At 39.6% G+C, this 20,514-nt stretch overlaps 3 protein-coding genes across 5 annotated transcripts; all 3 read left to right on the top strand.

The window, feature by feature from the left end:
- Window positions 1-31: 31 nt before the first annotated feature.
- On the top strand, window positions 32-5,624 carry LOC100877396 (uncharacterized). 3 transcript variants are annotated; one of them, XM_003703296.3, is made up of 3 exons: window positions 32-559; window positions 1,378-2,470; window positions 2,558-5,624. In XM_003703296.3, the coding sequence occupies exons 2-3, from the start codon at window positions 1,586-1,588 to the stop codon at window positions 4,484-4,486; spliced, it is 2,814 nt and encodes a 937-aa protein (XP_003703344.2). In that variant the 5' UTR covers window positions 32-559; window positions 1,378-1,585; the 3' UTR covers window positions 4,487-5,624. The 3 variants fall into 3 exon arrangements, with proteins under 3 accessions (XP_003703344.2, XP_076387598.1, XP_012140573.2); XM_076531483.1 differs by lacking the exon at window positions 32-559 and adding an exon at window positions 644-986; XM_012285183.2 differs by lacking the exon at window positions 32-559 and adding an exon at window positions 644-1,010.
- Window positions 5,625-7,008: 1,384 nt separating this feature from the next.
- RIOK2 (RIO kinase 2) lies at window positions 7,009-9,101 on the top strand. The gene is given in 6 exon segments (XM_012285186.2): window positions 7,009-7,208; window positions 7,425-7,566; window positions 7,636-8,014; window positions 8,087-8,371; window positions 8,453-8,742; window positions 8,745-9,101. Coding segments are annotated over 6 exon segments (1,455 nt in total). The 5' UTR covers window positions 7,009-7,142; the 3' UTR covers window positions 9,038-9,101.
- A 1,172-nt stretch (window positions 9,102-10,273) lies between these two features.
- Window positions 10,274-13,913, top strand: LOC100876801 (sorbitol dehydrogenase). Its single transcript, XM_003703373.3, has 8 exons — window positions 10,274-10,474; window positions 11,461-11,494; window positions 11,696-11,856; window positions 11,942-12,105; window positions 12,184-12,368; window positions 12,440-12,621; window positions 12,727-12,848; window positions 12,919-13,913. The coding sequence occupies exons 1-8, from the start codon at window positions 10,421-10,423 to the stop codon at window positions 13,067-13,069; spliced, it is 1,053 nt and encodes a 350-aa protein (XP_003703421.1). The 5' UTR covers window positions 10,274-10,420; the 3' UTR covers window positions 13,070-13,913.
- Window positions 13,914-20,514: the final 6,601 nt, after the last annotated feature.

Here is a 20,514-nt window from a genome sequence, read left to right as displayed (position 1 = left end):
CTCGACTATTTTGTAATAATGCCATTGACTACAGTTAACTCAGTCGCTGGTAACACCATAGACGGCTATAGGTAACATAGGTACATGTATATTATATATACATAGAGCTGATTGCTAATTACTATGGGAAAAGCCTTAGAAGTGGGTTTATATTGGCCAACTAGTCTAAGCCGGAAAGTGATACTCCTTTCGCTGTCTCTCTTACTCTTGAGTATTATGTACTAGTATTCTCTTTTTAATTTTAGCTATTCTCTTTTTAATTTTACTAATGTAAACGTGGTTTAAAGCGAGTTCGGCCATCTTTAATATATCCATGTATCATGTCGATTCGAAGAAGCGTGGTGTGAAACGCCTATGTATACATATACCAAAAGACGCGTGGACGTGTGGAGACATGCTATGTCGCGTGTTGAATTATAGTGCGTGATATTTGGAGTTAACAATTTTATTATAATACAAATGAAATTTGTTACTTTCTCGTTTATAAGTTAGTGCATGGACGAAAAGAGGGCGTGATAAAAGAGTTAAATTTTACATTTCAGTGTTATGTATGTCGACGGTAAGTTTATATCATTTTTAAAAGATAAATTACTCAGAACTAAAAGAAAATAATATTACAATTTATTTATTTCGTACTTTGTAGCATGCATTAAACAGAACATATACTTATTAAATAAAAAATTACGTGTTCGAAAGCATCTCTTGCTTGCATTGTATTGCTTCCTAAATACATGTTGCATTAGTAGATGAACGACATACTTAGGCACGTACTACATGCAACAAGCATGTATACGAAATACAGATAGGTGGAAATTATAAATTATTAAAAATAAATAAATCAATTAATTATGTTTATTTAAGCGCAACTCAAGCGACAGTACAAATGTATGTAATGTTTAATCGAATTTTACAAATTGTTGTCACGATAATCGAAGTATATACACAAATGTATACGTATAGTATATAGTACATGGTATATGTATAATGTACGTATATAAATGAAGTCATAAGTGAGTTCGTCCTATTTTTGAAATACGTATATAATTTCTATTAACTGTACTTATTCATATTATTTTATTACAATTGATTTTGTACCGTTTTTATGTATACTACAATATTTTTAGTTTAAAGTTGTTCTTACATATTTAGCTGTGCACTCGGTTAGGTTATGAATGTATTACAGTATTTTTTCACGTTTTTATTTACAGTAAGATAATATTTTTTAGAAATAGAAATTATTGTGGAGTCAATATTTTGAGCTATAATATTGTACAGATGTTATTCTATTAGGTTATGATATATGTTGCGTGTTGTGAGATATAGTGCTATCCATTACAATAATCATATTTTAATGTTTGTCTTCTTCTTTTGTTACAGTTATGGTACAGATACCAGATACATGCCAAAAGAACATTGTGATTAAGTATTAAGAAGCCTTATTATTACGCCAAAAATGCGTTGATAATTTGTGATTAATTTACTACTTTTACTTTCTTGCAAAGTTACATTTACGATTGTGTGGAATTATAAATGAAAAAGGATTGTATACATCCATCTAAATATTAATTCTTATGTTTAAAACATAATGAATAAAACTATATTTGATACTTGTACAGTACCTGCAAAAATGAATGATGATAAGTTAAAAGAGGATTATGCTAGTCGTAATAGAGAGCTGGATCAGAAATGTTTTATCGCTTGGAGTCCTCTAGAAGAAAATAAATATTTATTCAGACAAAAATATGTATCATGTAGCAATTCAGTTCCACGTAGAAACAAACGTTTCATTCGGTACAAGATAAGTCGATCATTGAATTTTGATACAAATATTCACAGCTCTAGCTCAGAGAGTAGTTCTTTCGAAGAAGACAAGCATCTATCTAGATCTGCTAAAATAATGAGAGCTTTAAATTTCAATAGCAGTCCCTCATATTATGGGAAAACAAAAATAAAGAAGTCGCTGAATTTTAACTTAACTCCTAGCCCAAAAAGATTTATGCCTTCAAAAAAGAGTATACGAAAGGCATTGAGTTTAAATTTTAATTCTCCATTGTCTGTGTCAAACAAATTTTTGAATTTTGATGACAATCCAAACCAATCTGTAAATAGCAGTTTAGTATATTCATCTTCTGAATCAATAGATGAAAATCAAAATGAAACACCATTGCAACAAAATACAAAAGAACGAGGAATATTACATTATTCTACACCTAATACAAAACTGAACAAAAAATCTGCATCATCTTTACGTAGTCAACTGAAGGAGACCATTGATAATATTATTTGCATTACTGCAACACCTAACTCACAATCTATGAAACGTATTAAAAACAGATTAGATGAAGCAAGTACTTCCAGAAATTTGTTTTATGAATTATATGATAATAGCAATGATAGACCAAGTACACCTGTAAATGTAATCAGTATAATTCCAGAAAGTACTAGTGCTATTAAAAGGAGTCATAAAAAGGTAAGTAAATGTAGTTTCAGATGCTTTATGTTAATTTTGGTACCATCATAGTATATTATATTATATTATATTCAATATGTTCTATAGGAAAGATTTTCAAGACGGAGCGAACGTGGTACGAAATTTTTAAATAATTTTTCAAACGACGTAAACATAGTTGAAAGTGATTCTAAATCTGCATTAAATCGATACTCAAAACACATAGATCCATTAGAAGAGTCTTTAGATCCATATTCCAGTGAAATTTTTGATTCGAAGGACGCATCATTGAATAATTCTGGAAATCAGTCAGATACAGGTTCAATTTTTGATTACGCAGAAGAAGAGAAAACTAGTTTTAAAGAACTTGTGGGTGCGAGTCCTGACAATGTTCTATCCGAAGTGCGGAAATTCGGTGGTGACAAAGTAAAATTAGAAGGAAATACAGAAGATTCTTTGGAAATAGAACATATAAATGAAAACGAATTGCCAGAAGAACACACTGATATTCCTCAAGATAATTTATCGGATCAGGATCCTGGTAATAAGACTGATGTTAGGTCGGTAACTCCAGAACCAGTGGCAGAAACGTTATCAGTTACACCCGAGAATCGTATAAATTTCTTACAAAATATTCTTAAAGACTCCATTAAAAAGTCTCATAAAAAGATTAAGGATGATAATAAGAAGAAATTGTTTACTCCAAAAGTTTTACGATGTAGGCCCGAAACCGTGGAACAGAAAAAAGATGCAACTTGTTGGCGAAGTTCCGAACAGAACGAAAATGTTGACGAGAACAAGGAAGCATCGACAGAAGACAAAAATTCTGACTCGTCTAAGGAAGAACGGGCATGCACCCCCGAGAGGGTGAATTCGAGTCGACTTTTATTGTCGCAATTCAGTTCTGTTAAAAAATCTCATAGAAAAGATAAACATAATAAAATATTGTCAGGGTTTTTGAAACGTCAGGAATATTTTAACAAAGAAATGGATCTTTGTCAAAGTAACGCGAATGATACATCCGATTGTAAAGACAGCGCGGAAAAAGTTTCCTCGAGTTTTGATACTACCGAAAATATTAAAGATCTTGATTCTTCAACGACGCAGATGGATGATACACCTTCGCTTAAATTATCCCCAAGTAAAAGAAGAAGATCGTTAAACATATCATTGGAGCACGAAGCAAACACGTCGTATGATTCCGAATTACAAGATACCGATACATCGAAAGAGGAATTTAAAATTTTCACCCCACTTAAAAGAAAGAGACCGTTAATTACCCCAAATGTTAAAGGATATTTGCATTTTTACGATTTACCGTCTGGTCAAGACGAAATTTCAGAAGATGTTATCGCAAATGTTGCTTCGTCAAGGTGCTTAACACCCATTCCAAATTTTCGGGACAATTATACAAGGGCGGAAGAAAACGATATCATGGCAATAAAATACGATAACGATGTTAGCGATGAGAATTGCAGCGAAGTAAACAAAAGTAATTCTAGCGATATTAATGGTAGGTCGACGCCCAGAGATATGCCCACTACAGAACTATATTTTAACGTAGATTCCATCAAAAGATCACATAAGAAAAATAAACGTGGAAATAGTTCATGGAAGAGTTTTAATTCGCACAAAAATGGGAGTTACACGGAAGCAAAAGAACAACCGTCGGTAAACAGTATCGAAGACGAAGCATCCGAACGTTCGCCCGGTTCGAACGAGTGCATCGCGGTATACGATCCAAATCAATCGGTCGATAGTGATTACCGCGTCGAAGCATCGAGTGATCACGAGCTTAACGATGAACCTGCGAACGTTACTGCAGAAAATGTTCCGTCGAACATCACGCCGCCCAATTGCTTGAAAATGAAAAATTATATGAGACTGATACAGGAGACTTCTATTAAGCGTTCGCATAAAAAAGTTCGGGATAAAAAGAAGACGGAAGGTTTAATCAACACAAGCGAATTATCCGATGACGGATCTATTTTCGGTGACGAAGAAAAGTTAACTTGTAACGAAGATCAGTCGATTTAACATTGATAATAATAGTAGTTGTCATATAAAAAATATTTTTGAGAAACTTTTAATACAGCAGCGTATTCGAAAATCACGGATTTCCACAGTAATTGACTGGTCTACGTTCGCGAAACATTCCATCGTTTCAACCGTACAAAGTATTCAAACACTTTCGTTATGTAACATGTTCTTTTACATTACGTACAGTTGGTTTTGTAATTCTTAAATTTGCGTGAGAAATACGATTTATCCGTACAATTTTGTAACAGCTATGTCGCGCAACATATAATATATAGAACTGAATGCTGTTACGTATGTATATTAAAGGCGATAATATTAGTTTTTTATTCAGTAAAGGAAAGAACTTGCAAAAGGATATTAAAAGATTTACGAATAAATGTGTTCGATGCATATTCCTCGATGAAATCTATATTTGAAGTGTACTAACAAACACGTGTTAAGTTTATAACCGTGCAGCAAATATTGCTTGCTTGCATAAAATAATAGAACAAAAAAAGAAAATAGAATCGTTTTTCTATAATATTTTTGTTAATCTTAGTTTCATTAAATAGTATTTTAGCGCGAGTTTATATCGATGCAAATAAGAGCAGGGCGTTATTTTGTATATCATACGAATCGAAAGATTTCGTTAAGAATTTAACATAGATTAAGTTAAGTATAATGGCTTTGATAACAATGTGTATCGGAATTAACCTTGATAGTATTTTTCTTCATTTAATATTTCCTCCGATTTCCTTTTTCTTGGCGTTTCAGTTATTTTAAGTACATTATCGCTAAATATAAGATTATTAATGTAGAAGCAATGAAATATGGCAATGCTTTGGAGCAGATAGCACTTAGAAGAGATTGAACATAGAGAGAACAATAATTACGTAAGTTTCAAGGATATCGCTATTTGAGTCTTAAAAAGTGTAGGAGGATATTTCTCAATGGTTTAAATGGTTCAACAGAAGATTGTTCTCTCTACGATAAAAAAGAAGAAATAGATCTTTGTGGCAATACGCGTGTGCATTATGACAATATCGTATGTAATATGCAACTGATGAACGGTACAGAAATTTACTAATAGGCGAAACTCTGTATAGTTTAGACGCATCCACTTTTCGTATTAAACGCAATCCTTCGATGCTATGTACTTCCAGTGTCTTCCTTTTACGTATCTAACGTTGACCGACTTGTTAGAATGATCGCTAAACGCGTTAACTCTCCAATGAATTGATTGCACATGCGACTTGTGTACGATAAAAGGTACATAAATGACGGCGTTTAACTTATTCGTACGAGGAAGTGTACGCGCATCGAATATGTGGTCAGTTTTGATTAACGCTATGTCGTATAAAATTCACGCGATCGAATAAAACTATTATTTTATCAACGATCGCGTTGTCAACTATCGTAAATAATTTGATCAAAATAAATACGTATATTATCAGATATAGAATTAACTTTCCAATGTGAAAATCTGCATGCAAGTCAATTTCGTGCGTACAAATCACAAACAACCGACGAACAAATTGTTAATTTATTTCTATGTTCGAATATTCTTTCGAGAGCATTCGAGATTTCTATAGTTTTTACAGTTACGTTTAATTTCTTTTATAATTGTAAGCTTTAATGATAGAGAAATATTTCTAGTGCAAAGATGAAAATCTCGCGAGTTGCGATTTTAACGTTATTCGTTTGGAATCGACTGTTTTTGATACATGCTTTACTGTAGACGAATGAATTAAAATAATTTTACATTTCTTCATGTATTTGTTCGTTATACTCGTTATGTTTAATATTCTTGGGAGTTCGGTTTACTATAGTTGAATATTAATCAAGTTATTTTCTGTAGTCATTTCTTACTTTTGGAACTTCGATTTGTTCATCGTTAAAAGATCGCTTAACATTCATAGACCCCTAAACGAATTACTACTTTTTTGTGTAAGATTAAGGTAGTCCCGTACGTTGCTTTTCTTCCTTTTATTTAGAAATTATTGCTAGAATTTTCCTGCGCTTTTGGGTGAAAATATTATTTATGTGATAGTTATGTGAATGTATTATAAGAATGCAAATCGTGATCGAGCATTTTGAAACAATTAATATGACATTTTTCGTTAATTAATTTATTAAACCATTAGTAACTTGTAACTAATAAATTAGGTTTTTAAAATAAGATTAGCTTTACGTTTATGTTATTCGAAGTTCAAATGCGTTGATATAATTTCCTATGCTTATTTGTTTCCTATATGCGTAACATATCTCATGTCATAAATACTTGAAATGAATTGTTTCGTTGCAGTAACGATAGTGGACAAATCGTACACTTTAAATAATTTGTTTGATAATCGGCGTATTATTGTTAGAAAAATTATACGTAATATGTTTTTTTAAAGACTCATAGATAATAACTACAAAATTGCATATTTCATACAATCAGTAATATGTATATATGGAATAAAAGTAATTGTTGGTTTAATAATAAATATTTTAAATTAGTTTCATATGTACGAACTTGTAAATTTAATTTGAATTAAATCTTCTGCACGCGTACGCATGCGTATGTCAGTAACAAAACATGTGTTTGATAATTTCATTTAAAAATATCACTATATGCATAGGAATGTCAAATGATGCATGTATAGTATATGTAATATAACCTGTAGCAAGCATGGGGAAATTAAATGTGACAATTTTGCGCTATTTATCACGGGATGATTTTCGTGTTTTAACAGCGGTAAGTGTCACCATTTTGTTACGTATATAAAATTAATATGACGTGCTTCATCAGACATATATTTTTCCTTCAAATACATTGTTTTGTACTGTTTGAGGTTATGTCAAAGTTTGATGCCATGCATCATTTTCATTATAATGTATCTCATAATGTATGCAACATAATATATAGTTAACGCTGTTAATTTTACGAAATAATTTCATGTTGTTATTGTAGATTGAGATGGGAATGAAAAATCATGAACTTGTTCCTGCTTCGCTTGCTGCCCAGATAGCAAACTTACGTTATGGTGGTGTTCACAAGCTAATGAAGGAATTATGCAAACATAGACTTCTCAGTTATGAACGAGGAAAACACTGTTAGTTGACATAAAAAGACTTCAGTCAGTAATGACAGAAGTGACAAAACATTTCTTGTATTCTTTTAGATGATGGTTATCGCTTGACGAATGCTGGATACGATTACTTAGCATTAAAGGTATTAGCTCAAAGAGGTACTGTCACTTCCTTTGGAAATCAAATTGGAGTGGGCAAGGAATCTAACATTTATATAGTTGCCGACGAAGAAGGAAATCCAGTATGCTTAAAATTGCACAGGCTAGGTAGGACATGCTTTAGAAATATCAAAGAGAAAAGAGATTATCATAAACACAGAAAATCGGCATCGTGGCTATACCTATCACGAATATCTGCAACCAGAGAATTTGCATACATGAAAGCTCTTTACGACAGAGGATTTCCAATACCGAAACCAATTGATCTCAATAGACATTGTGTCGTGATGGAGCTGGTTGAAGGTGGACCTCTGTGAGTAAAGTCGTTTTCTTTACCACATCATTTTGTAGGACAATAAAGTTGATATATATAAATTTGTTCCAGTTGCGGTGTGTACGAAATGGACGATGTCGAATCGCTTTACGATGAATTAATGAATTTGATCGTAAAGCTTGGTAATCACGGAGTTATCCATGGAGATTTCAATGAATTTAACATCATGATGACGACTGACGGAAAACCAATCCTTATCGATTTTCCGCAGATGGTTTCTACCGAACACGTGGATGCTAAAATATATTTCGAAAGAGACGTGAATTGTGTTCGCGACTTTTTCAAAAGACGTTTCGGTTACGAAAGCGAATTGTATCCAACGTTTGATAATATTTCGTAAGCGATGAAAATAAAAACATGAATGTTGTCGATATTGCATGTTTTTCGTTATATTTATAGAAGTTAATTTATCTTTAGGAGAGAAGATTGCATTGATGTGGAAATTAAAGCCAGTGGGCTTACAAAGCAGATGGAAAGAGATCTTTTAAAAGAAATGGGTATGGCCGAATTCGAAGATGAGGAGGTCGAAGAAGAATGCGAAGAAATTATTGACGAGGGAAAGGAAAGTATGGATAAAAATGAAATAGATTATTTGCAACTTCAAGTCGAAAACTCTGTAAGGTATGAATTCCCATGCACGTCAGAGGAAGTATCGGTTAACGCAGAGACACACGAAGGTAGGAATATAGTATCCGCACCTTGCCCACACCGATTTGTTCGATTCTGAGAATTGCTTTTATTGCAGCAACGTTCGGTTCGGAAGATGATCATGACCAAGCAGAAGAATTTGTTGATTCAAGAAGCGTGTACAGTACTACTACAGCAGCTACTATTGCTCCAGAAGTTATTAAGGAGAAGGTGAAGCAATCGTTGCAAAAACGAGAAAAGAGAGAAAAATCCAAAAGAGTTCTTGTCAAAGGAGAAGCAAATGCAGTAACCAGAGTAAGGAGAGAGAACAGAGACACGATTAAACAATCGACAGGATTATGGGGTTGGGAATGAACCGCGAGAGTACTTATAAATTATTTATAATAAAAAAAAAATAAATAAAAATAATAATATTTGATTCATCGTTGTATTAAATTCGTAGTTTTTCCAAGTATGTTTTTTCAGGTATTGTAAACAATCTCTTTTTTTAACAGTTTTAATTATCATGTAAGTAAAATATAGCTCGGATTTATGACTGTCGCATACGTAAATGTTAAAGGAACGAAACGTTAAAGTAACAGGTCGTGCATTTATTCGCTTGAATAATTCCACCAGAGGTGATAAACTTACGAAACTGTTTATGTCGCGCACGACTCGGTTATGTTAGCGGTTATCAATCGTCTTTACAAACGAGTTTAAATAAAATACTGGAAACGAAGAGAGAATGACAAAGGAGGGAAAGAAAATTAATCTAATCTTTGTTATCTGACAACCAAAAATATGCTTCTGTTTTCAACTTTCCTCGACCTGTACCGTAAATAAGTTGTAATTTTATAGGCTCATAACGATACGATAGCGATTACAGTGAAACGGTGGTAAATAGGTTTCGTTCCTTTATGTTACTGCAACGTAAAATATTTAATTACGATATGGAATGATAATCGACGATAATAATCTATTCCACATTCGCTTCTAAGTATCGTACTTTAAGAGCAAAGAAATTAGTATTAACCAGATAAGATAATATTCACATTGAAACTAGATACGAAGATTGAAAGTCACTTACGCGAAGGTAAATATGGATGTCATTTATGTCTGAAAATTGCAGCTTATTATTATTCGTACATCCGAGATATTTCGTTTAGTTGATGTATCGCTAAAAATGTCTGCGAACGTGTAGATCGGCCGATATAACGAGTCTCGTGATATAAGAAAGACGAAGTAAACGCGTGAGAACGCGAAATCGTGAAGACGTTATCAGGAAGAAGAGGTTGTTATTATGTCAAACCAGTATATCGTGTTTGAACAGCGAATTGTTTAGTTTCCATGAAAATAATGTTTCGCAACGGATCAATGGTCCTGAACTCTGAACCGAAATCGACATTGACGGAAAGTGATTGGAGATTTCGGTGCGAGCGGAACGTTCGACTCGAATGGTATCAAGAGCTTTATGTTCGACGATTAGCGGCTAAAGAAAGAAAACGGGGGAAGATCGCGCGAAGGAGAAGGGATGTTTTCCAGAGGAGAAAACGATTCCATAGGGTACGAATGATAAGGTAACTCGTTGTGGTGATCGCGAGAACTAAGCACACGACTGTTTATATATAGACGCGGTCTGCTCGTTCTTCTTTCCTAGTTCGAGTTTCGTTCCGTCGCTATTCTTTCATTAAACATTCAAGATACACCGGAGCATCGTGTCATTTTTACTTGCATTACTTACTTACGTTCTCGTTGATCATGGCCAAGGACAATCTTACCGCTATCCTCTACGGTATCAACGATATTCGACTGGTTAGTACAAATAGTCGCGATCACGACCAATCGTTTTGCGTACGAGCAACAAATCTTGTTTCTTTAAAACCATATTTTCAACGCGTTATTCGAAGTATCGCTATTAGAAGTCTCTCCGCGTTCCTGTCTTCGGTCATTCCACAATTTCGCGTTTTCTTCTTTTTTCTTTCTCGCGCGTCTGTGCATCTATAGTCTGTGCCTGCACTGTTTCTTTTTCTCGCCGAAGTGTCTCTTATTTCTACACTATTTTAATAAGAATTACAATATAGCATACCTTTCAGCATTCGAGCATAGTTTTTCAAGCGTACAAGGGATGATTGTTCGATCTCGAACTCGACGATCGTTCTTACGTTTAAAGGGATTGTCTCGAGTCGATTTAATTTCTTTGGCTGCTCTATTATTAATTGAAACTGTCTAGTCGGGGCCGTTCGAAACGGTCAATGTCAAAGACGAGACGAATCGTTTGCTCGCGTGCAAGGACAAGTTTCGCTAGTTTCATCATTACAACTTCGTTATTTGTAATCATCCGCGCGTTCAATTCCTTCCGCGTTTTACGAGCGTAGAACAGATTACGAGAGCGCGACATCGTTTCCGCGTTCGAAGCGCTTGATCAATTTAGATTTCAGATAAGATCGTCGACTTTTTTCAACTTTTTTACGTGTCTTCTTTGTATAAAAGCACGATGCGCTATTTCGATCGAATCAAACGATGCTTCTATCAACGCACCTATGTATACTTTACAAGTTCGCTGTCAGCGTTCGTTATCATTATCGATATCGAATCCTGTTCGATTCGTATCGCCTGACATTCATTTATATGTATATTCTGTTCCACTTCGGTGACCGCGTAAGGCTACGATTGTCGCATCAATGTCTCGCTAATTACGTATTTCGTGTTGCACTCGAGAGTATTAGTTCAGGATGTTTGAACGTCGAACAAATTTTTCGAAGTCGAAATTTACGTTGAACTTTTTTCTTCTATTTCAGGAACAAACTCCGATCGAAGAACCCGATCACGATGGTAAGAATTTTGATTTTATCAAGCAGTTTCGTTCGAATCGAATGTAATTTTCTGGTTTGGAAAGTACTACATTCGTCGAAACATAAAAGCAATAACTGAACAATCTGTTGTTTCAATCGTAACAATAGTGTACTAGTTTTTGTTTTTGAAGAGAACGAAGATACCTGTTACAGTTACGAATCGAGTAAATTGTTTTGTTAGAGGTACTCCTACAGATGGGTTGCGTTGGAATTTGTGGGTCCGACGTCCACTATTTGGTAAATGGAAGAATCGGTGACTTCGTGGTGAGCAAACCTATGATAATAGGCCACGAAGCTGCCGGCGTGGTCGTCAAGCTAGGAAAGAACGTGAAAAATTTGAAGGTTTGTAGAGCTTGAACTTTTTGTTGTTAAAACCATTTCTGTTACGACGTAGTCACGGTCTGTAAAATATAAACGTTTCTAACAGCTCGGTGATCGAGTGGCTATCGAGCCTGGTGTATCCTGTAGAACTTGTGCATTCTGTAAAACGGGCCGTTACAATTTGTGTAAGGAAATGGTGTTTTGCGCAACCCCACCTGTACACGGCAATTTGAGGCGTTTCTACAAACATGCGGCTGACTTTTGTTTCAAGTAAGCTACTACCGCGGACGTACGTACGAGTATATTTATCAGCTATACAAACATTACGATTTACGGTTTCGTTTTCAGATTACCAGAACACGTGAGTTTGGCCGAAGGAGCAATGTTGGAGCCTCTATCGGTGGGCGTTCATGCTTGTAAGCGCGCGGATATCGGCATCAGTTCGAAAGTTTTGATTCTGGGCGCTGGTCCGATCGGTTTGGTGACGATGCTGGCAGCCAAAGCTATGGGTGCAAATAAGATCGTCATTACCGGTACGTTTCTGTTAAAAAATTTCTATATATTCGCTCGAAAAGGCACGATTAAAATGCGACCATTCGCTTAGATTTGACGCAAAGCAAATTGGATGTCGCGAAGAAGCTAGGCGCTGACGCCACGCTTTTGGTGAAAAATAATATGACGGAGACTGAACTCGTAAAAAAGATTCATGAACTTTTCGACGGCGAAGAGCCCGACAAAACGATCGACGCGTGCGGAGCACAATCCACGATCCGTTTGGCAATTCTCGTAAGTTGTCTTTTTGTATTTTTTTATAATTTAACGGTATATCATTTTCGATTCGTTTTATCGGAATCGAACGAAAGAAGTTTAAGGAATCGGCGTATGTTTTAGGTAACGAAATCCGGCGGAGTTGCAGTGTTCGTAGGAATGGGTGCAGCGGAGGTTAAAATTCCATTGATCCACGCGCTCGTGAGGGAAGTCGATATCAGAGGCGTATTCCGATACGCGAACGAGTATGTATTTCAAGTCTTAAACGATACTTAATCCGAATTCGTATAATTATCCATTTCTTCGTTTCTGTAGTTACGCCGACGCGCTGGAACTCTTGGCGACCGGAAAAATAGACGTGAAACCGCTGATAACTCACAATTATAAAATAGAGGATACCGTAGAAGCGTTCGAAACTGCGAAATCGGGACAAGGTGTTATTAAGGTCATGATATATTGTAACTAGAGCATCGACGAACGAAAGTAATCTTCCATTCCTGTTTGGAACGCCGTGGACGAGATTCGGTAGCCATGTCGATCGTCGCTAAAATTTACGCTAACATCTCGATATGATCGATGTTACGTTTCACGCAGGTACTCATCTTGGACGAGACGAACGCACATTTTACACGAAATTTTTACTAGACTTACGTTCGAAACGGCGCGTTAAAACGTAAGGAAAATCCACGCTTTTAAATCTATTATGCTGTTTTAACACGTACAGTTCCTTTTAGAATATTTCCTATAGTTTATTTTATATTAAACGATAATGTTATACGCGTCCGGCACGCGTAGTGGAATTATGTATGCGTAATTTATACGTAGATGTATTTAAATAAGTTAGAAAGAGACAAAATACTCGTCGATCTTGCATGTAAATATATACGTATTCATATTGTGTAGGTACATATGTAAAGTACACCTTTTTTTTCTTGTACCGGTTAATACTCGTAAACCCCGATAACCGACTCATATTGGTAGTAACTCTACGCGATAAATGTTACGACGGAAAATTTTCGCTATATTGCAGTTATTCTTTTTATTCAACGAACGCTGTGTGGTTGCACTACAAGAATGTTACATAACGTCGATATCATAATCTTGTTGTCCTCGAGTTTTCGATTCGCCACGAAACGCAGATTATTTTTACTATTATCAAATTAAAGTTGAAGCGTTCGACTTGACGACAGAATCGTTCGATCTTTTAAGCCGCGATTTTATAACAAATGCCATAGAAAGACGATCGGGTATGTTACACTCGTATTCTCGAATTTTTCTTTCAATAAACGTTTTCATATACTTCAACCATACTTAGAAACTCGTTTCTTAGATACGAACAGTCCGACGGTTTAGACGAAGCATCCCATATCGTTTATGATTTCCGTTGAAATAAAGCGATTCGGAGATAGAGAACGAAAGGTGTATGGAGTGGTGCTTTTGAACGATTCAAAACGGATCGAGAGTATTCACGGGAAGAGACTTAACCATCTGCGATATTGTCTACTAACAATGACACCGCATGACTTCTTCTATTAGCCTTCTACGTTACTCGAGAGGTTGGTACTCGAAACGCACAGTCTGTTTTCGAGTCACTCTTGTGCTCGAGTTTTGTTCTTTTTATCAAGATTCGCCGATCGATCAACCTGAAATTGGTATTCGTGTTTTTTTCCACGTGGAATTTCATTTTGTAAAACGGAAACGATAATTACAACAGATTGTCTGTAGTCGGCATAAATAAATTTATAGATAATCTTGCTTGTATATTGTTTACGCGCGTTTGCCCGACGGCTATTGCGAGCGAAATGAATGATAATTTGTATCGCGAAAATGGATTACGAAAAGGGAAATAGCGTGGTTCGATGTCCGTTTGAAAGAGAATTTCGATTCGAAAGGAGAGAGTAAGAGAGAGGCGCTAGGTACTAGGCAGGTTTGAAAAGCATCGAGCGGTGCATTATCGGGGACGGTGGATAATTAATTAGAGTGGCAACGGTAATGTAAACAGAGATTCGGTCGAACGAGGCAGAGTGGTAAATTCGGTTCGGCCGACTGGAAGATTTCGGTGTATATACGGTTTGGTCTTTGGGGCAAACATAATCGACGTCGATGCGTTTCCCTCGAGAATCGACGTCGATTCGTCGCCGTCGTCGTCGTCAGTGTCGTTGACGTATTTGCGAATACCGACCGAGCGGATGCGAGATGAAACTTTCCTTATTCGTGCATCAACGGAATTGTCGTTGCTGTTTCGAAATGGTCTTTCCACTGATTTCTGAACTAGTATTTATGTATCGCTGACCATTTTCGAACGTACGCGTGACGCGCAATCGACGATGGAGAATAGTCCACAGAGAATTTTACGCAAACCGTAATTCATGAAAGGCAACGTGTTCGATACAAGATAGGAACAGTTCTATTAGGCGTATAGTACCTAATTCGATTCTCGACGTACATTTATCGACGCAATGTTTGTGTCGATCAAAATTTTCTTTCCGTGTTCTTTCAATGACGGTTCGAGCGATAACGTTACGGAACGGGAAGCGAATGAAATTTTATTTTCGACCATTTCATTCGATCGAATATTTAAACGAGCGCGGTAGCGTTACGTTTCATCTAATAGGAGTATCGTTGCTCGTACGAAACGAAACTGGACGATACACGTGCACGCGGATCGCGTGTAACTCGGTAAACCGCAAGTAGATTCGCTTTCGTCTTGCGGTTTTCCCGCGCGTGCTCCACCGCGCGAGACCACGATGTTTCATGGTAAGATACACCTACCTTGGTAGCGGAAGGATACGCAAGGGGCGAGTGGATGTCACGGAAGTGACGTGGAACGTCTTTCCGTTTCTGGTTTGCGGTCTTTCGATCGGTGACGCGAGTTTAAACAGTTTTCGAAGAACCACGAACACTTTTCAGAAAAAAAACGCACCTAATTCATATTTCCGAGGTCTCGGTACGACTTGGTCGACAATTTAATATCGCTGCACGTCGTATCGATAGATTCGCGGATATTCTCGGGGTTCGAATGGAGGTAAAGGACAGGGGGGATAGGGCGGGGATATAATTACGAACGAACGAGTTACGAAGAGGAAGTTACGGCAGAAGATAATCGTTTCGGCGATTCGTTCGATCGAGTCGCGGTACATCGAAATCACGTTAATGGAATCAGTTGGAAGGTAATCCATTTTCCCGCGACAAGAAGCAGGCCGCAGCGAGATGCTCGTAATCGCGTTAGAGTAATTACGTTATGCGCGTACAAATAGCACTTTCCCAAATAATAACAGCAAGTGGTACGGGGTAGAACCGCCAGTGTTGCGTCGGCTAAAATGTACGTAACCGATTTAATTTCGCATCTACATTTTTTTCACGAGACCTATGCGTAGGCGTAGATAACATCGAGTATCGTTTCCAGCATACTTTTACCGAAGAAACGAAAGAGAAGGTAGGTCGATCTTTGGACGACGCAGAGTGGATGACGAGAGAAATTCGGGAGGTGATTCGCGACGATACGAGGTGGTGCGACGAACGGATAGAGAGAAGGACGAGCGGGTAGTGGGGAGCGGGGAGCGAAATCGGAAAAGGTGGAAGGGTGGTAGTTATCTCGCGAGTTCGCGTGGGAGGTCACGTCGGATAGAGGGTAGGTGAGGCGACCCACGACCTTCGACCAATCACGATTCTAGCTTGAAACTGGGCTGCCAATGGGGACGCCGTCGGGGTGACCTCGTGCGCGATTCTCCTTGCACTTTATCACCGAGAAACCACCCCCACGATGTTAAAAGGTGAAACCTCACCTTTTCTCGGTCGCACGCGCACCGACCGTTTCGATACCAGCGGTTAAACGTCAACGTTTCTTTCTCTTTTTCTTTCTCCTCTTCGTTCGTAACAAGTTTTTTTTCACCAGATCGCTACCGAAGCTCTCGTGAAATTGCCAGCACAGTTTCGCTAGTTTCCGACATTTTTATTCAAGAAGAAAGAAGTAAGGTGCGATACGCATTCGACTTTCTTTACCATTCGATCAAATAGGAAGATGTTTCAAATTTAATTTTTTCCAGGTATTTTTTGTACCCGTTAGATTTTCTTCCTTCGTTCCTCTAATTTTCCGGATTACCTCGCGTACCATTCGCTTAAGGTTCGATTACACGGGTTACGAAACGAAAAAGAGCGTTGGACGTTGTAAGGTTTTTGAACCTCCTCTCAAAGACCCTCTCTCTTTCTTCCTCTCTCTCTCTCTCCCGGTTTTTCGAAAGGGTCTCTCGCACGATCCGACGTTTCATTAGTCCTCTAATGCGTCTGGTATCCTGCAGGTCGTTGTGGCGTTCGAAAAGGATCACCGTCTTTTTTCTTTGGAACGGTAAGGATGCGCCAGGGATAGGGATAAGGGCGCTACGTGCCCGAGTGACTGATGAACCACCGGCTAATTACCTCCTCTCTGTGCCTCATAATACGGACGTATTAATAACCCGCATTTATATATCCGTGAAAAATGGCCGCTTATCTCGCTTCACGAACGCGGAACGGTTGCTCGGCCTTAGAATACGAGAATCGAGTCGAATCTCTTTCATCCTGTTCGAGCAAACCGTCAGGTTTTTTTCAACGTCTCGTGAACCGCGTTCGTTCGATCGTTGGTCGACTTTTACTACTTATCGCGAACACCTTATACCGATATCGGTTCACGAACAGTGTATTTAACAACGATTCGTTTCCTTTCGTAACAAGATCAAATACCCGATTGATCGGCAAAGAAGCGCAGGGTAAGAGTAATCTCGATTAAAAGATTTCTGCGGCTCGTACACGATTACGCGCGAATCGTAATTTGAAAACGTTGAACGCGCGGTGCTACGCGTACGAGACGATTCAACGATATATTTCGAAAGATCAAAGCGTTCCGAAAGGGCGTTCGTTCCGTTTCAGCTTCGACCAAATAAAAAGCGAGCTTCGCGTTTTTTACGAATGACTGCGTTTAGAAAGTGACGAGAGGTAGAAAGTTGAACGACCACCTTGGTCTTAACCGTAATCTCGAAGAGTGACGAGCGTCGAGCTACGCGGGGATTCTTCGACGTCGTTCTCTTGCTCCAAGCTCTCCTCGTCTCTGCATCTACCGCGCTCTATTTTCCCTTCAATCGCGATTCACGGTTTATCTTTCGAAGTCGTCGTCGGCGAACCGAACGAGATCGAACGAGATCGACGAATACCGCGATCGATCGCGAAAGCTTTCATCGACGAGATCGGCCGTAGAGGAGAGTTCAAAGTGCCTAGCAGCGTTTCGCGAAACGCGATTCGTAATTTGGTCGAGTTTCGTCGAAGTACTTTGAAAATATGAAAAGCAACGGTAGCGAGACGGCAGGGGCGCAAAGGATATCGCGACAAAGCCACGGCGGCAGCTTCAAAGCGCTTCCCGCTCCGTCCGCCCGTTTTTCTGCTCGTCCCTGCAGCTCCGCGTTGCACCGTTTCCTTCGTCGTTTCACCCTCGGCTCGTTCGTTTCGAATCTGGTTCGTTTGGTCGATCGCGCACAAAACTCGACCCGCCGCGCGTTTTCGCGATGTTTTTCGCGATTCCGCGCGGTTTTTCTCCTCGATTCGAACGTCAAACGTTCGAACGGAAGAAAAGGAGACGAGAAGGATCGTTGGACGGTGAGAGGGAAAAAGTGTGGGGGTGTGGCTGGGGGTGGAAGGGGTTTCGAACGAGCAGCTGTCGCATCGATGCGCCAGAGCGTTCTCGCGCGGATCGGAGCTACGCGTTCGTAATACCCCGGATATGCGTGTATTGAGCGGCGCGAACGTCCGACCGGAAGTAATTAGATCCGCATTCAAAGCTTCCCCCGGAAGCGTCGAGGTCCGCATCGGGCAGCGTTCCCCGAGTTCCGAGAGGCGAGACGGGAGGCAAGACGAACCGTCGTTGATCGTTAACCAGTCAGGGGTAAATCGTCGCGGGGACCAACACTTTTTTCCATATTTTTGCAACGATCGAGAAGGCGCAACTTTTTTTATTTGGCGGATAAATTCCGATAAAGGACAAAGAAGAACGATCGTTGTCGGTATCCGAGGACGAAGAGGGTTTAAACGTTTAACGAGTTCGCGTTCGAAATTGCCGCGGAACGGTCTGGCGTTTCTGCTCGTTCTCCTCTCGATCTCCTCTTTTTTTTTCACCTCGTCGCTTGTCCCAGCTTCCTCGTTTCGTCGATGCCAAGTGCCGCGAGGATGATAATTTCCCCGTCGCAAACTTTTTACCGCCGCGTGATTTTCGCGCAAGAAATATGAATTGTTAATCGGAGGTAAAAGCAATTTTATGTTACTCCGCGTAACAGCACGGCGCGGTGCATCGATACGTCCTTAGGAGCGGTCTTTCTCGTTGTTCGCCTCGCGACGAAGTCCACGCGGACTATGCAAATCCAGCCGATATCCCACCTACCCCCGACGTTCGCATACATTACTTTTTATTTCGTTTTTTTCTTTTCGTCGTTTTCGTAAGGGGCCCCGCTACTTTGTCTGTCCGTGTTCCGCTAACTTTCTTTCCCCGGAACGCGGTGACGCGCGTCGTTTAATTTCGATGTTGCGGTTGTCGCGTGGAAAAATTATCGGGATAATCGTTGGAAAGGCGCGCGCGCGACGATGCGGCGGTTTTACGACTAGGAAGAATTTAATAGAATCTGTCGGATGATCGATGCAAGATAGTTGACACGGAATAGCGAAGATTACGAGGAGGGTGTTGGTTGAGTGGTTGGTTGGCCCGATCGCATCGGGCGTACCGTGAACAAACGCTGTTTCGAGATGAGCGATCGTTCCCTGGAGAGGATGCGAGAGCAGGCCAGGCCAGAACAGACGAGACGAGACGAGGCTAGACCAGACGAGAGGAGACGCGACCGCTTTGCCACCCCGTTCAAAGTCGCTCGCCTTATCTCTCCGTGGGTCCATCGTCGACCAAACTAATGGAACGATATCCACCGAGTCTCGGGGAGATTCTCCGAGATAGTTTCGCGAGAACACCGTTACGATCGTTTCTCTTCTCTCTTCTCTTTCAGTTACTCGAAGAGTAGTCGAGCCACGAAAGTACCACGAAGAGCAAACTTTCCTTCCTATCCGACCTTTTCGAGGGAAAGAACGTCGACGAAACGCGAATGACCGTTCGGCGGATATACGAGCGAACGTACGCTCGGAACGGGCCGAGCGACAATCGCGCGTGTCCGCCACGAAGGAGAAACGAAAAATCGGAAATCGCGAACCGACGCGACGAGCCGATCGAACGGATCTAGAATGGCATCTGCGAGGGCTACGAATCCCCGGTGTGACAATCGCGTCGCGTCGAGTTGTGTCGCGTCGCGTCCGTCAACGAGAAGGGAATAAAAAGAAGCGGGTGGGTTCGACTCGGTGGGAGGGGACCAGGACCAGTATAGAGACCGACGAATCGACACACGGTGTTTTAAAACGAGTGCTATCGATAATCGAAATCGCTCGGGGGTTGCGGTTACCCGGGGCTCTAGGGTAAATCTCGCCCTTCCCCCTCCGTTATACCGACGGGAGATGGCCACCCGTACACTCGTACGCTCGCACAATCGTGTGCGCGCGTGTTTCCACGGGAAAAAGAGAGTCCGATTCGCTCCGTTACTACCTAATTCTTCCGTTTACGCGAATTTTCGCTTACCCGCTTCGAATATTTCCTAACCGATTCCAGTTCCGTCGTTTTTCTCGCCCGAATCGACCGATCTTAACGATCGAATCGCTGTACGCGGATTCGCGGTGACGATCGCGCAAACAGGTGGCACGATCGGTCGCTCGTTCACCGCGAATCGTCGCGTGTGAAAGCATCGTGATTTTACCCCGAACATCTGTCTCGATGTTTATCGCGACATTACGACCGACCAGCAACCGATCGTTTCGGTTCCACCTACGGTTCAAAAGTTGACGAGCATTCGCGACTCC

Source organism: Megachile rotundata, chromosome 5 (assembly GCF_050947335.1).
Source record: "Megachile rotundata isolate GNS110a chromosome 5, iyMegRotu1, whole genome shotgun sequence".
NCBI classification, from domain to species: Eukaryota; Metazoa; Arthropoda; class Insecta; order Hymenoptera; family Megachilidae; genus Megachile; species Megachile rotundata.
The sequence above is the reverse complement of the archived record's forward strand: the minus strand, read 5'-3'. Positions and strand labels throughout refer to the sequence as shown.